The sequence below is a fragment of the Dermochelys coriacea genome, chromosome 17, assembly GCF_009764565.3.
Source record: "Dermochelys coriacea isolate rDerCor1 chromosome 17, rDerCor1.pri.v4, whole genome shotgun sequence".
Classification (NCBI taxonomy): domain Eukaryota; kingdom Metazoa; phylum Chordata; order Testudines; family Dermochelyidae; genus Dermochelys; species Dermochelys coriacea.
This window is the reverse complement of record NC_050084.1, coordinates 634168-648047: the sequence shown is the minus strand read 5'-3', so window position 1 is coordinate 648047 and position 13880 is coordinate 634168. Positions and strand designations below refer to the sequence as shown.

At 48.7% G+C, this 13880-nt stretch overlaps 1 protein-coding gene across 3 annotated transcripts; it reads right to left on the bottom strand.

Annotated features, from left to right (window-relative positions):
• Window positions 1–845: 845 nt before the first annotated feature.
• On the bottom strand, window positions 846–12401 carry SERPINF2 (serpin family F member 2). 3 transcript variants are annotated; one of them, XM_038376267.2, is made up of 11 exons: window positions 11558–12401; window positions 10879–10917; window positions 10246–10309; window positions 9358–9429; window positions 7900–7974; window positions 6633–7089; window positions 6141–6284; window positions 5694–5897; window positions 4666–4808; window positions 3854–4058; window positions 846–2593 (listed from the first exon to the last, which is right to left on the bottom strand). In XM_038376267.2, the coding sequence occupies exons 1-11, from the start codon at window positions 11671–11673 to the stop codon at window positions 2268–2270; spliced, it is 1845 nt and encodes a 614-aa protein (XP_038232195.1). In that variant the 5' UTR covers window positions 11674–12401; the 3' UTR covers window positions 846–2267. The 3 variants fall into 3 exon arrangements, with proteins under 3 accessions (XP_038232195.1, XP_043355106.1, XP_043355107.1); XM_043499171.1 differs by lacking the exon at window positions 10879–10917; XM_043499172.1 differs by lacking the exons at window positions 10246–10309; window positions 10879–10917 and having other exon boundaries at window positions 847–2593; window positions 11558–11609.
• Between the last annotated feature and the right edge of the window lie 1479 nt (window positions 12402–13880).

Here is a 13880-nt window from a genome sequence, read left to right as displayed (position 1 = left end):
CAAGACCTAACTAAGGCATGGACCAGCATCTCTAAATTAAGGCAATAATTATGAGAGCAAAGCAATCTGAAATGTTCTCTGAAGGCCCTGGTAATAGAGCTGGATTCCTGCTGGTTTACTTGTTAATTACACAGTAGAGTAATTATACCCTCTTTTTGACCAGTAAATGTCATTCCATGGGTCACAGGGCTGGGAATTATTCTTAGCTGGTCTCCCCTTAGACTTGGAGTCTGTAAACCATGTGTGGTGTCTATTGGTAATTGCAGGTTTGAGCCAGTTGCTTTCTTTGAAAAAGTTTCTTGTGTCCCTGAAGTCTGTGGTCAGTGAGTCGATCCCCCTCCCTCCAATCCCAACAGAAAGTGCAGGCCAGTCAGTGAGGGAGATGCCAGCAGGCAGCTTGCTGTCTGGTTGGGGAGATCTACTTAGGAAAGGGGAAGCTGTTGGGAAGGTGACTCTGGTTCTTTAGCTACTTCCATGCGAAAACAAAACCACTAAGGTATAGCTACATGGTGTCTGGGAGTGAGTCCCTCAGCTCAGGTGAAGAGACTTTTGTTAGCAGGGCTCACGGTAGTGTGCTAAAGATAGCTGTGTAGATGTTGCAGCTTGGGCTCTGAAACCTGTGGGAGGAGGGTGGGCTTCAGAGCCCAAGCCACCCTGTCTACACAGCTACCTTTAGCTCACTACTGTGAGCCCTGCTAACCCAGGTCTATGGATTAGGTGGGAAGCTCGCTCCCAGATGCACTGTAGACATACCCTAGAATGGCTTCCTGGAAGCAATGAGAAGCAGAATCTACCAACAAAGAGTGGTTCTAAATTCCCTTTGTCCGCATGTAGACATTCACTATTAATTGCTACAGAAACACCAAAACTAGCAAGACTAACATAACACAGCTTAAGTTGCTGTGGTGGGGGTTGCTTTCCCCAAAACCATCAGTCTTTGCTGCTTGGGTCAGACATGCTGAATTATTTTAGAGCAGGGATCCAGGGAACTGTACCTATCTCAGAAGTGAACCTCAAGGTGAACACCATCCCTGTACTGATGGAAGGAAGTGACTCTGACCCCAAGGAGATGCAGTCATGTCCCGGAAGATGTCAAACTCCTGTAACATTTTTCTGCAGGCTCAGAAGTACCCAACATAGGAGAACAAGTCACACGTAAGATGTGCCAGACCAGATTACACCACTGATCCATTGAAACCAGTAGCCTGCCAGCTGGCAATGCCAAATACCAATTTCTCCCTCAGAGGAAGGCAAAGACCAGCCAGTTGTGCTATGCTGCTAATGGGGAAACTTCCTTCCTGACCCCTACAGCATTCAGCTCAGACCCTATGGCATCAGACTGGATCTCCCCTCTCTTTGTATCCACCCACACTAGTGGATTCTCTGGTATGTTCAGCTGAGATTTCCAAAGGGGAATAGGCAATGTCCTTTTAGTGGTTCCATATTTACTAGCCATTAATCTCATCCTGTGGCTCCTCATTCTGGTGGTGTGAGTTGGAGTAAGGAGAAAGGACTGCTTACTTCTCATGAGACCCTTGAGGACCTTCCATCCTTCGGTCAAGCCCCAGTAATTTTTTTTCCCCCAGTCTTTGCAGTTACTCCACCTGTTTGCTGCCTTGCTATGCCACTTTCCAGTCTCTGCCGGGTATCTCTCAAGATGACAACTCAGCCAACATCTTCTGTTTTACTCTTTATTATTCTGCCAACATAAAAATTACTAAAAAAACACTTTACAAAAGATGCCTCCAAAATCCCAGGTGAAGGGCTGGTGCTAGCGATAGAAATGAAACCCCTCCCTTGTGCACACACCCAGCAAATCCCAGTACCCAGGGGTACAGAGGCAGGAATGTTCTAGGCAGAACCTTTATCAGAAATAGTAGCTGAGACTCACATCCCAGGGAAGGCAACTGGCTGCAAATCAATTTGATTTAGCTGCCATTTGCCTGTATAGTGACAAGCAAGTCCTGCTGTTTGGTCAATGTCCTGATCAAGGAATGTGCATCAGGGGCTCAGAGGGAAGAGCAGCTTTTACACCTCTTGTCTTTGTCCAATTGCATAGAGACATTGTCAGAAGCTAACAAGTATTCAAGACAATGAGGTACCCAGCACTGCTGCTCAAGAGTGGTGCTGAGGAGGTCTAGAGAGAGCCCTGCCAGAGCTGGGATAGGGCAGAAGGGCTTCTGATGGAAGCCTGCTCAAGGGAGAGAGACCCTGCTACAGAGGTCTCACATGCAGCAGTCCCAGAACTCCTAGGCACTGCTCCTCCCTTATTTGGGGATACTATTTTTGATGGCATTTTTCAGGTTAGGCAAGTCCTGTGGCTCTTTTCTCTGTTTGGCAGCGTTGGGGTTGGGGTTCTGGATGCTGCCCACAAAGAGTGGGATGCCCGTTGTCTCCTCAAAGATGATGAAGAGAAAGGGTTGGTTGAGGCTGAAAGTGGAGAGTGAACGAGACATCATGACACTGGTGGCAGCTGATGCCTCCACACCATCTTCTGCAAGCTCCAGGGTGGACTGGTGCTGGATGCTGGATACAAAGAGAGGCTCATCTGTGATCTTCTGCAGGTCTGGGGCTGAAAACAACTCCCTGAGGCCTAAATAGAAATCAAATTGGGGTCAAACAGAAGCCTGTCTACTCACTAGTTCGGTGCCATGGCATGCCATTGGCTCAGACATTCATTTTATCCTTGTAGAACAGTGGTTCTCAACTTTTGTACTGGTGATCTTTTTCACATAGCAAGCCTCTGAGTGCAACCCTCCCTTATAAATTAAAAACACTTTTTTATATATTTACACTATTATAAATGCTGGAGGCAAAGCAGGGTTTGGGGTGGAGGCTGACAGCTCACAAACCTCCCAGAGGTCCTGACCCCCAGTTTGAGAACCTTTGCTGTAGAGGCAGCAACAGCCTGTATCTCTGTATTCTATACACAACACCAGGGACTGGACAGGCAGAGGAAGGAAAAGTGCACTCTGGCCAGATTTACCAATCCCTCCCTGTATGGAAATCTGCAAGTGTCAAACAAACACAGCTTTCATATGGACTGATCATATCCTAGGGCTTTATACTGCTGCCCACAGCATGGTATCTGAGCACCTTCCACATAAAATCAATAGAAACAGTGATGTCCCTAGTGGAATTCATAGAGTCTCTGGCATTTCTCCCTAGTGGGGGGGAAGCTCTGGTGGGGTATATTTTGTTTGCTGCTTAGTGTTGATTGGTTGGTTGCAGATTTTGTTTTCTGAAGGGTGCTAGAGTAGATTGGGAGCTTTGTGGTGAATGTCATTCCTGCTATGCTGGAAATGTTTTGTCCATGAGGAAGGTTCTGCTGCATTTCCTAAACACACTCATACTCTGTTTTTGCCTAATCTCATCTGGAAGTCCATTTCATAACCTGGTCCGGATCCTCTTAACAAAGACTGTTTTGTCCTTAGTTCTCACACACTTTGTTCTGGGCTTTGTGATCTGCATTGTCACTGAGAAGCATGGTTGTCTTAGCAGTTCATACATTCTAACATCAAGGGAAAATAAATTGAGGTAACAGGCAGGGGAAAGGTGGTCACAGCTGAGTTTGGAAGTGAGATAGAGAGCTGAAGGAGGGGAAGATAGGGAGAGACAGCTACAGGAACTTCAGTGAAGAAGGCTCTCAGACTAACAGTGGCCACATTTTTGCGGGGTGGGCAGAGAAAAGGCTGGTGCTAAAAAAGCAAAGGGCAGGAACAGGGAGAAGAGTAAAGAGTTACACGGTCTTTGAAGTTGCCTGGAGCAAGGAGATCAGTTCTGAGCTTCAGTGCACAGATAACTGCAATCAGCCCAACCCATTCATCTGTGCAAACCCCACCATGGGCATTACCTAGTTGGCTGAGGACTTGGTTGAGTTCAAGCTGGTAATCTACATGCAGTTTGGGCATCTTTACCATGGTGGGCTTCTCCTTGAGGAAACGGCTGTGCAGCTTGTCATGGCTGAGGTTCACCAGCACCTGGGAGACGTTCCACTTAAACTGGTTTGGGACAATGGCCACAAAACTCATGTTGCCCTTAAAGGGAAACCTGGCTACCTGGAAACAAACCAATCAGAAGAACTGGTGGAATAGGAAACAGCCAAGCAAAGCCAATGAGGGCTCAGAAAGGGATACTTCCCCTTGGTGCTGATTTTTCAATAGAACAATTAGCCAGGGGGAGGAGGGCAGCATGGTGGGAGTGGAGTGGCTATTTATCCCAGGGAGATAGAGGTCAGACTGGAATAGATAGGGCTAATGCTCAGAGCCAGTATTTATCCACAAGGCAGTTGGAGACCAAAGATATGAGAAACACAAAATTCACCCTGTAAAATGAACTGCATTTACACTGCAGTGGCCCTGTTCTGAAGAGATCCTCCCAATTTTCATGGGAGAATTCCATCTCCATGTTGCTTCGTTTCTCTCAGACTTATCCAAAAGGTCCATTAGGTCCCATCTAGTCCATCATCCCCATGAATTTGAGGGCAAAGACGTTACAGCCTTTCAGGGAATGAAGGCAAAGGATATTTGAAAAGAACTTCTGTGTCCTGCATCTGTGAACAGGTATTACTCATCTCTTCTCATAGAACATGTATACAGTGGGGGCATTGCAATAACAAAGGGATATTCCTGTAGCTGCCTGGCAGCACCCTAGACAGACTCTTACCTGAACCTCCAGGGGATCCAGAGTAAACCAGCTCAGGGAATATTTCTGAGCTTTCATCATCTCAACTGGAACTATGAACTGGTCGTCAAGGTGGAATATATCTGGCCCAGTCTGGCTGGGGTCAAACTTATGCCTCCAAAATCCTGTTCAAAACCATAAATTTGTAATTAATCAAACCCAAATCTGAATGAAAAAAAAAGGAAAGTGCCTGACAAAGCATCAGCGAACAGGTGAGTGGGGACTGGAGCAGAAGGAAGTGCCAGAGTAGGAAGAATTGTGAGTTCAGGATGTCTTTATCCTCAGGAGAGGCTGTGTGGTGCAGTGGAATGAGCCAACGCCTAATGGCATCCCCTTTCTGTGCCTCTGTGAGGGAGAAGATTGAGGTGCTGTGGGGAGGAAGTAGAGAATGTCTGTAAGTGCAGGATAAAGTCAGTGATGGAGGAGAAGAGAGACAGCTGTAGAGCAACCAGTAATGCAGGGATTGAGGAAGGAGGCTAGCATCAGTAATAGTGCAAGGAGCTCCTGCAAGAGTACAGGCCGGGCTCCTGGCAGCACAGAGGTATTCAGCCCTCAGGGAATTAGAGGAAGACCAGGCTAAGGTTGGGCTGGGCTGGGCTGGGGTAAAACCCTGGCCAGTACTTCACAGGAGCACCTCAGAGCACCTTGCTGGGCACCTAATGAAGTGTGTGTGACCTGGCTAAGAAGAGCAAGATGATGCGCTGCCTCCCAGGGACCAGGACCAACAAGGCAACAGGGACGCTGTGGGTTAGTTCTGGCTCCTGGGTCAGTTAACGTGTAGCACAGGTGAGGAAGTGAAGAGGCTGCGCTGTAATGGGATTTGAAGACAAAACTAAACAAGGGGAGCTGCATACATGCAGGGGAAGGAAAAGAGGGATCTAGCAAAATTGGGAAGAAATTAAAGGAGATTCCACCTGAGTACATGCAGCTACTTCACGTGGGGAAAGGACCTGGAACCCCAGCTAGTCACTGAGGGAAAAACCTGGAAAGTGGGGATTGTGGAGTCTCACCTTGGAAGTGGACAGCATTGAGTAGGAGCATCACAGTGCTCGCAGGGAGATGATCCAGGAAGGTGGATATCTGCCCTTCAGTAGCCTCCTTTATCCACTTGTTTATGGCTATGAGGTCATTTTCACTGTTCCCAGACAGGATCACAGGCTTTGCCCCATAGAATTGCTCTGAGTTCTCCAAGAATTTCTCTTTAACCTCAAACCCTGCAAGGAAGGAACTTGACATGACGTCATCTGGCCTTGATGAAACTCGCTCAGCATGTCAGACAGTGCAGTGTGAAGCCAGATGTGCTCACCAGATAGCAGGGCATCCCCACAGGGAGTACTTCAGGAAACTAGCAAGTGTCAGTGTTCTATCAGCCCAGTTGCTTCAGTGTGTGTGTGTGTCCCAGAGAGTTTTATTCAACAGACCCACCCCAGTAGGTATTCCCCATTCCTGGCTCTCACCTTTCTGCAGATAGACGCGTGAAGCTACTCTGAGCATGGACCCTGTGAGCTGCCTGCGAATGCTGCTCAGCAGGTGGTGGAGACAGGGCACTGATTCCAGGTGCAGTGCCTCCAGCAGGCGTTTCTCCGTCTGGTTTGCTGCTCCTTAAAAGCAACATCAGATCTGTGTCAATATCTGAGGGGCTAGGGCAGGTACTCTGACCACCTCCATCTGATGTCTTCCCAGAGAGACTCTGGTGGTCTGAGTGTAAGGCATTAGCGACAATACCACAACATCTCCTGACTAGGTCCATGCTGTCCCAGCAAGTGAAACTGAGACCAGCCTCAAGTGAACGTAACCTCATTCCCCTTAGTAAATAAAGCCAGAGGATTAACACTGGGGGGAGGGTGCCCGCTTAGTGTTTGCATTTTGGACATTGGCTATGGATGCTTCTCCTAGAGGGAACATCATAGAGGGTGAACAGCTTGTGCTGTTTGAACGCAGTAATTTACCTAGTGCCAGCTGGGACAATGCCAGGGTGATGCTGAGGGGAGACAGGATTACATTGGGTCTGCTAGTCTCCAGCTGGACCTCTGTCAGGAGATCGATGGTGAATTTCATCAGACCTTCTGCTAGCCTGTGTGTCTGCTCCTGAGACGTGTCACAGCCTCTCTCTTGACCTTCTCCCTCCTCTTCAGAGGAATCAACTTCTTGCCCTTCCAGCACCTGCTTGTGATCTCCTACTGTCCTGGTGACAAGATGGCTCTCTGAGCTTGTGAGGCCAGCCCCAGGGCTTGTGGTGCTGGTAGTGGTAGGAAGTGGCAGTGTAGGCCCATGGATGTCTTCCCAGGTGTCAGAGGTGGAATCTGACACTGCAGCATTTGGCAGGGTTGGATCCACTACTGGCAGAAGAGTGGTGGTGGGAACAAACTGTGGATCTCCTTCTAAGGCTCCAGCCTCTTCAGAGTGCTGTAACGAAACAGAAGGATTCAGAGTAGCAGCCGTGTTAGTCTGTATTCGCAAAAAGAAAAGGAGTACTTGTGGCACCTTAGAGACTAACAAATTTATTAGAGCATAAGCTTTCGTGAGCTACAGCTCACTTCATCGGATGCATTTGCAAATGCATCCGATGAAGTGAGCTGTAGCTCACGAAAGCTTATGCTCTAATAAATTTGTTAGTCTCTAAGGTGCCACAAGTACTCCTTTTCTTTTTGCGGAAACAGAAGGATGTTACAGTGAGAGAAAGCAGGGAAACAGAGCTGCATTCCTCACACTTTTACTGGGACTGCAGGTGGCTTGTCACAGGGAAGGGACGAATGGGTCCAGTTCACACTGGTGGGGAGGCAGCAGTGCCTTGTTAGCTGGCACAGGCTACATGCTCTGTGATGAAGCATTACAGGTAGTCAGTGAGAGGGAGGGCTACCCAGAGGGAATTGATCAGCAATCTGAAAGATCAGCACTGTCCTGACATCTGAGCAGCTACTATTAGAGCTACATTGAAGAGCAGAGGGACCAAGTCCCCTGACAATAACAGCAACCAGATGATGACCTATATTAAAGGGGAGGATGATGAGGGACCTGTTGCATCCAGTCCCTTCTCAAAACTTGTGTGTATTCTTTGACTATGGAGTATTAGTGCCGAGGTGGCCACTGTGTGTTGACACAATATATCCCAGGACAGAATATGCTGAGCTAGTGACAGCCTCACCCCTTGTGCCTGTACTGCTCTGCCAGAAGATCAGCCGCAGCTCTGGCCAGCGCCCCCGTCCTCTCTGTTACCTGACTAGTCAGTTGTTGTGCTGAGGGATCCCACTCCGGATTCTCTATGCTGGTGTCATTTTCCACTGCAGGGCCCTGAAGGTTGAAAGCAGTTATTCAGGATTTCACACTAGCACAAACTTGGAAAATAGAAAGGGCCTTATTCTGAAGAAAACCGGCCAAGCCAAGGTCTTCCAAGGCAGTCAATCACTCCTCCCTGCCTACTCTCTTGATCTGCCCTGGCTAAGTGAAAAGATGGCTTCATCTCAGCTTCCTTCAGTTAAATATCTCCAGCTAACATCCTTCTCTTGGCACGAGGAGTCTTCTGCACTTCAGTTCTAGCTTTCTTCTTGTTCAGGTCTTCCTTCGCCTCTTCTGGCTGTAGCTCCAGCATCATCAACCCCGAACTCTCCTCCTCTCCACACCTCTAGAACTGCAGATCTGCCTCGCACCATCTCTGCAGCATTCTCTGTGGGTGTCACAGCCTCTACATCTACAACGCTGGTCGCTTCTTGGACCTAGCCGGCCCTCAGTAACTCCACCTAAATGACAAAAACCCTCCCTACAGAATAGCAGGGGGAGAGGGAGAGACATACAGAGGTTTCCTTGTGTGTATTTGAACAGATCCATGTGGCACTCAGGTAACACAGGGATGGGCACAGTGTAAGAGCCAAGACAGACACAGTTTCAGACACAAGCCTCTATTCTTCCTTGCCCACAGCTGGTAATTTCCTTAATTGGTTTTATGACTAAATAATTCATTCACCAGCCAATCTCTTTACACATCAGTTTCTGTCCCTTATACCAGTGATTCACAACCAGGAGTACGCGTATCCCTGGGGGTACACAGAGGCCTTCCAGGGATACATCAACTCATCTAGTTATCTCCCTAGTTTTACAACAGGCTCCATAAAAAGCACTAGTGAAGTCAGTACAAACTGAAATTTCATATAGACAATCTGCTCTATCTACTATACAGTGAAATGTAAGTACAATAGTTATATTCCAATTGATTTATAATTATATGTTAAAAATGAGAAAGTAAGCAATTTTTCAGTAACTGTGCTATGACACTTTTGTATTTTTATGTCTGATTTTATAAACAGGTAGTTTTTAAATTAGGTGAAACTGGGGGTACATAAGACAAATTAGACTCCTGAAAGGGGTACAGTAATCTGGAAAGGTTGAGAGCCACTGACCTATACCGTATGCTGGCCTCTCACTTAAGACTAGGGTTTTCAAACCGGCATAAGGGAGTGAGGTGTCTAAGTGCCATTGAAAGTCAGTTGGAGCTGGGCTGCCTGACCATATTTGGGATGCAGTGCATATGGCAGTCTCTACACACAATGAAGTTGGACATCCCTGTATTTTTGGCATGTGTTTGAAGGTGGCACTGGCAGGACTAGACCAACATGAGCTGGTAGAGCTTTACAAATACCCTGGAGTAACCTCAACATATGGGAGTCTGTCACCCCTTACCTCAGGACTCTCCTGCTGGGCAGTGTCATTACAGGGGGGAGTCTCCATCTCAAGGGCATGTACCAAAGGAAACTGGAAGGAAATGAATTGAGTCAGAATTGGGGGAAAGGGAAGAGGCCCAGAGTTGGATACCAAATAGCTTCCTCCAGGTTTGGCTGAGGAAATCACTCCCCTCTGGCTCACTTCCTGCCACGTCCCTCCAAGCTGGGCCAGAGGCAAGCATGTCCCCTGTGGTTCTCTTAGCTGACTGAAGCAAAGATAGTTCTAACCTCTTTGTAGAATGGATGTAACAGAAGTGGAGGAGTCCTGAGGTGGGAGATGGAAATGGTTAGAGAGAGACTGGAAAGATTGGGACTGTTTAGCTTAGAGAGGGAACAGGAGAGAGGGATGCAAAATAGTGGCTGGGATAGAAGATAGACTGAGCAATTCTATATCATGAGAGCAAGGAGGCAAATGGATGAAAGGATTTTTTTAAATCACATGCCTGATGAACCCCTGTAACTCACAGCCACTAGATATCATTGAAGTTCAGGAGGGTGCTAAAAAACATTAGGTATTTATCTGGATCATGAGCACATCCAAAGTCACATCAGACTGGATAAAGAAACAGAGGTCTATACGCCCTTGTGTGTCAGGACAGGAGCCAACAACTGACTGACCGGGTGCCAAAGCAGCGTCCCCTGGGGGCAGGTTATTCCATTGTAGTCTGTTTGGGGATTTCAGAAGCATCTGGTGCCAGCAATTTGAAGATCAGCCCTGTTCTAATCCAGCCTGGCATTGCCTGCCCTGTTCCTGCCACTGCCCCCAGCTGACTGGGGTGAAGCGTGTGCTGACAGAGGAGATGCCCTGCCGGACGGGTGAAGGCAATGCTTTGTGCCTGTGGCTTACCCCTGGGCTATCGTGCAGAGTGGACAAGCAGAGCAGCAGACCCCAGAGCAGCATCGCCGTATTTCTGGAATACAAAAGCTGTCAGTGACACTCACAGGCTACTCCCTGGGTCCTCTCTGCTCCCGGGGTGCCTGTGCAGGGCCTGCCCATTATTACAATGAGAACAGCAACAGATAATGAGCCCAAAGAAGAGGAAAGGAAAGAAGGATCCAGGAGGAATAGACACAAACTGCTGGGAAACCAACTCAGGGAGACAGCAGCTGGCAAGGTGAATGATCCTGAAGAGAACAGTCCCTGAAGCAGCACTGGAGTCCAGGACCAACACAAGGCATCGCAGCCAGAGAGTTTACCAGGACCCAGCACTGATGCAGTGCTGTAGCTGTGCTCAGGAGTTTATTCTTCCTGGACACTTGCATTTCTAACCCCTCTCACCCTCATTTGGCTGGAGAGCAAATTGCAGTTTCCTAATAATTCCCAAATGAAATCTGTCCCACACAAGCCAGGGAGAGGCTCAGCTTCTCCACTCTCTCATCCATGCACACAAAGCTGGGGCTAAGGGACAGGCCTCTGGCTGATGGTCAGAGACATCTTCTGCTGCTCTGTGCCTCCGGGGGGGGGGACAGTGATACTGACCTGCCTTGTAAGGAGCTGCAAGGATTCAGCAGGTGCTGCCTGTAGAGGGTTATGGATGGGAAGTGCAATGTCAGAGCTGATCACTAGTGTTACCCTCTCAATAGCTGGCCTGCAGCACAGAGCCCTCCCCTTCCCCCCACTCACATATTCCCTTTACAGGCAAGCATAGCCCCTCCCACCACCACACTCTTGTTCCTGACACTTGGGGGGCCAGGCTCCCTGCCAGTGCCCCAGACATGGCCCTGCCCACTTGCAGTGGCCTGGACCACTCTGGGACCCGGCTCCAGCCTCAGGCACTCACCCTGGTCTTGTGGGGGTCGTTCTCCTACTCCTTGATTGGGTAAACACCCAGCACCACCCCCAAAACAGAGCTGCATTCCTGGGGGGCAGCATCAGTTTGCCAGGCAGTCCCTAGAGTAACCTGGACAAGCTGGGCTGCAGCCCTTCTCCCCCATCTGCCAATCATATGTGAAGAGCTTAAGGGCATTTCAACCCCCCCCAATCCAACAGCTGGCCCCACATGCAATCCATGAGGCCCCTAGCCCTCAGTTCATTGTTGAATTCTCTACGCCCCACACCCTCCACTAGGGCAATTTCACACTGTGCCCCCCCACTGGAACAGTTCCCCCAGTTTATTGCCAAATCCCCCCCCCCCCAGTTAAGTTCCTCTGCCCCTTACCTTGGTTTGCTAAGCATTTCTGTTGGTGCTGATACCCTCTCTACCCAGCCGATGGCTCTGCATGGGACAGATGAAGCCCCTTGTCCAGCCCACGCTTGCCAGGCAGTGACAGGCATGACCTTCAGCACCACCCCTTATTTGAAGATTTTTCCCTTTCAGCAAATATTGACCTTGTACATCCGGTTAAACATTTGTTCTGGGATGGAGCGAATTGATGTTTTTCTGTGGGGCTCTAGGTCCGGCTCTAGGTGGGGCTCTAGGTCGCTCCAAGGACAGCTGTGACCCTGATTTTACCAGCTTATGTTATCCTGAAAGTTCAAGAGTAGAAGTTACAAGTAGAATCTTTTGTCTAAGTGAGACTCTCCCCCTTTCCAGATCTCCTTTGTGCCTTTGAGGGAGTGCAGACCCCTTACACATGGCCTCAAATGGGAGAGCCAAGGTTTGGGACTTACTGGCTTTTGGGTTCCTCACCCCACCACTATTCTTAGAATTTTCTGTGCGAGAAACTCCAGCTTTCTAGTCTATCTATCCCAGGCTCTCCTCATGCTGCAGCAAACACGGGGACTGTAGCCCTTTGACACATAGCCAGGGCCCAAGTTACTGGCTGCAGTGGGTCCAAGCAGGAAGCGGAGTGGGCTCAGCTTGGGCTGAGCTGACACCCTCTGGGCCATGCCACACATCATGAAGGCAGCAGCAGAGCCATGCCTAGAAGAGTTGGGTTTTCCCACAAGCAACGGTGTTGTGAGCCATTGACACACACACACCAGAAAAGCCCTCACTCTAACGTGGCAGGATGTTCTTGTGGAAAGGGCACAATCCTGGCTCTCTCTCTGACTCGCTACAACCTTGGCCTAAGCTTCCCCTCTGAACAGTGGAGATCATGAGCCTCACCTGTCTCTGGGGGTGATGCGGCCTCATGTGTTAATATCACTGTTGGACTAGAGTGCTAGGGAGGGGTGGAGAATTTGAATGGGACCGTAGGGCCTGAGTCAGGGCTGTGCTGGCTGAGTCTAGGCTTAGAGCCTTCGAGCGAGGGCAGCTGCCCTTTCCCCACATGCATACACCCTGGAGTAGGCCCTGGCCCCCATGGTGACTACAGGGAGAAGCCTTAAGAGGTTGGGGAGGGGAGAACAGGTGAAAACAAGACAGGCTTGAGAACTGTCACCACAAGCTGCTTTAAAGGAGGCTGATTTGGACAGGTCAGTGTTCTGTTAGGAAGCTGCTTTGAAAGGCCAGGGAGGGGGAAAGGAGCTCTAGAACATACTGAAGTAGAAGTTGGATCCAAGGGTCAGCAGCACAACCTACTCCAAGCTGGCAAGGCACAGGGCTGCTCAACAGCACCCCTTCTTCCGTCAGGGGAGCCTAAATGAGACGAGCTGGCTTGGTTCTCGTCAAATCACTACTCAGAGCAGAGAAACTATTGGCTGCAGAGTAGTCACTTTGCAACCCTCTCCCACAACCCCAACCCTAGTAATGCTGCACACCCATTTCCCTCAAACACACACTGCCCCTCCACCATCAAGCTACACCCCATGCCTTTCCCTCAAACACACAACAGGCAGAGCCCATTTCTACCCATAGACTAATAGATTCCAAGGCCAGAAGGGACTGTTGCGATTATCTAGCCTGTTCTCCTGTACAACACAGCCCAGATAACTGCCTCAAAATAATTCCTAGAGCAGAGCTGTTAAAAAAACATTCAATGTTGATTTAAAAACTTACAGTGATGGAGAATCCACCACCAATCTTGGTAAATTGTTCCAATGCTTAATTACTCTCATTGTTAACTTTTTCCACCTTATTTATAGTCTGAATTTGTCTCACTTTAACTTCCAGCCATTGGCTCATGTTAGACCTTTCTCTACTAGATTGAAGAGCCCATTGTTAAATATTTGTTCCCCATATAGGTACTTACAGACTATAATCAAGTCAGCCCTTAACCTTCTCTTTGTGAAGCTAGATTGAGCGCCTTGAGTCTATCACTATCAGACATGTTTTTTAATCCTTCTTGTGGCTCTTCTCTGACCCCTTTTCAATTTATCAATATCCTTCTTGAACTGTGGGCATCAAAATTGGACACAGGATTCCAGCAGTGGTCACATCAGTGCCAAATACAGAGGTAAAGTAACCTCTCTGCTCTTACTCAGGATTCCCGTTTAGGCATCTCAGGATCACATTAGCTCTTTTGGCCACAGCGTCACATGGGGAGCTCATATTCAGCTGAATAGCCACCGCAACGCTCAAATCTTTTTCAGTCGCTGCTTCCCAGGATAGAATCCCCCATCCTATAAGTGTGGCCTACATTCTGTGTTCCCAGATCTGT

Bases quoted from the DNA above. Each gene is read 5' to 3' on its own strand.
- SERPINF2 (XM_038376267.2), bottom strand. From the start codon at position 11,673: ATGCCTGTCACTGCCTGGCAAGCGTGGGCTGGACAAGGGGCTTCATCT. The intron at 4,059-4,665 runs GTAAGAGTCTGT...GTTTGTTTCCAG, and splicing joins TGGATCCCCTGGAGGTTCAG to GTAGCCAGGTTTCCCTTTAA. The intron at 2,594-3,853 runs GTAATGCCCATG...ATTTCTATTTAG, and splicing joins CCAAGTCCTCAGCCAACTAG to GCCTCAGGGAGTTGTTTTCA.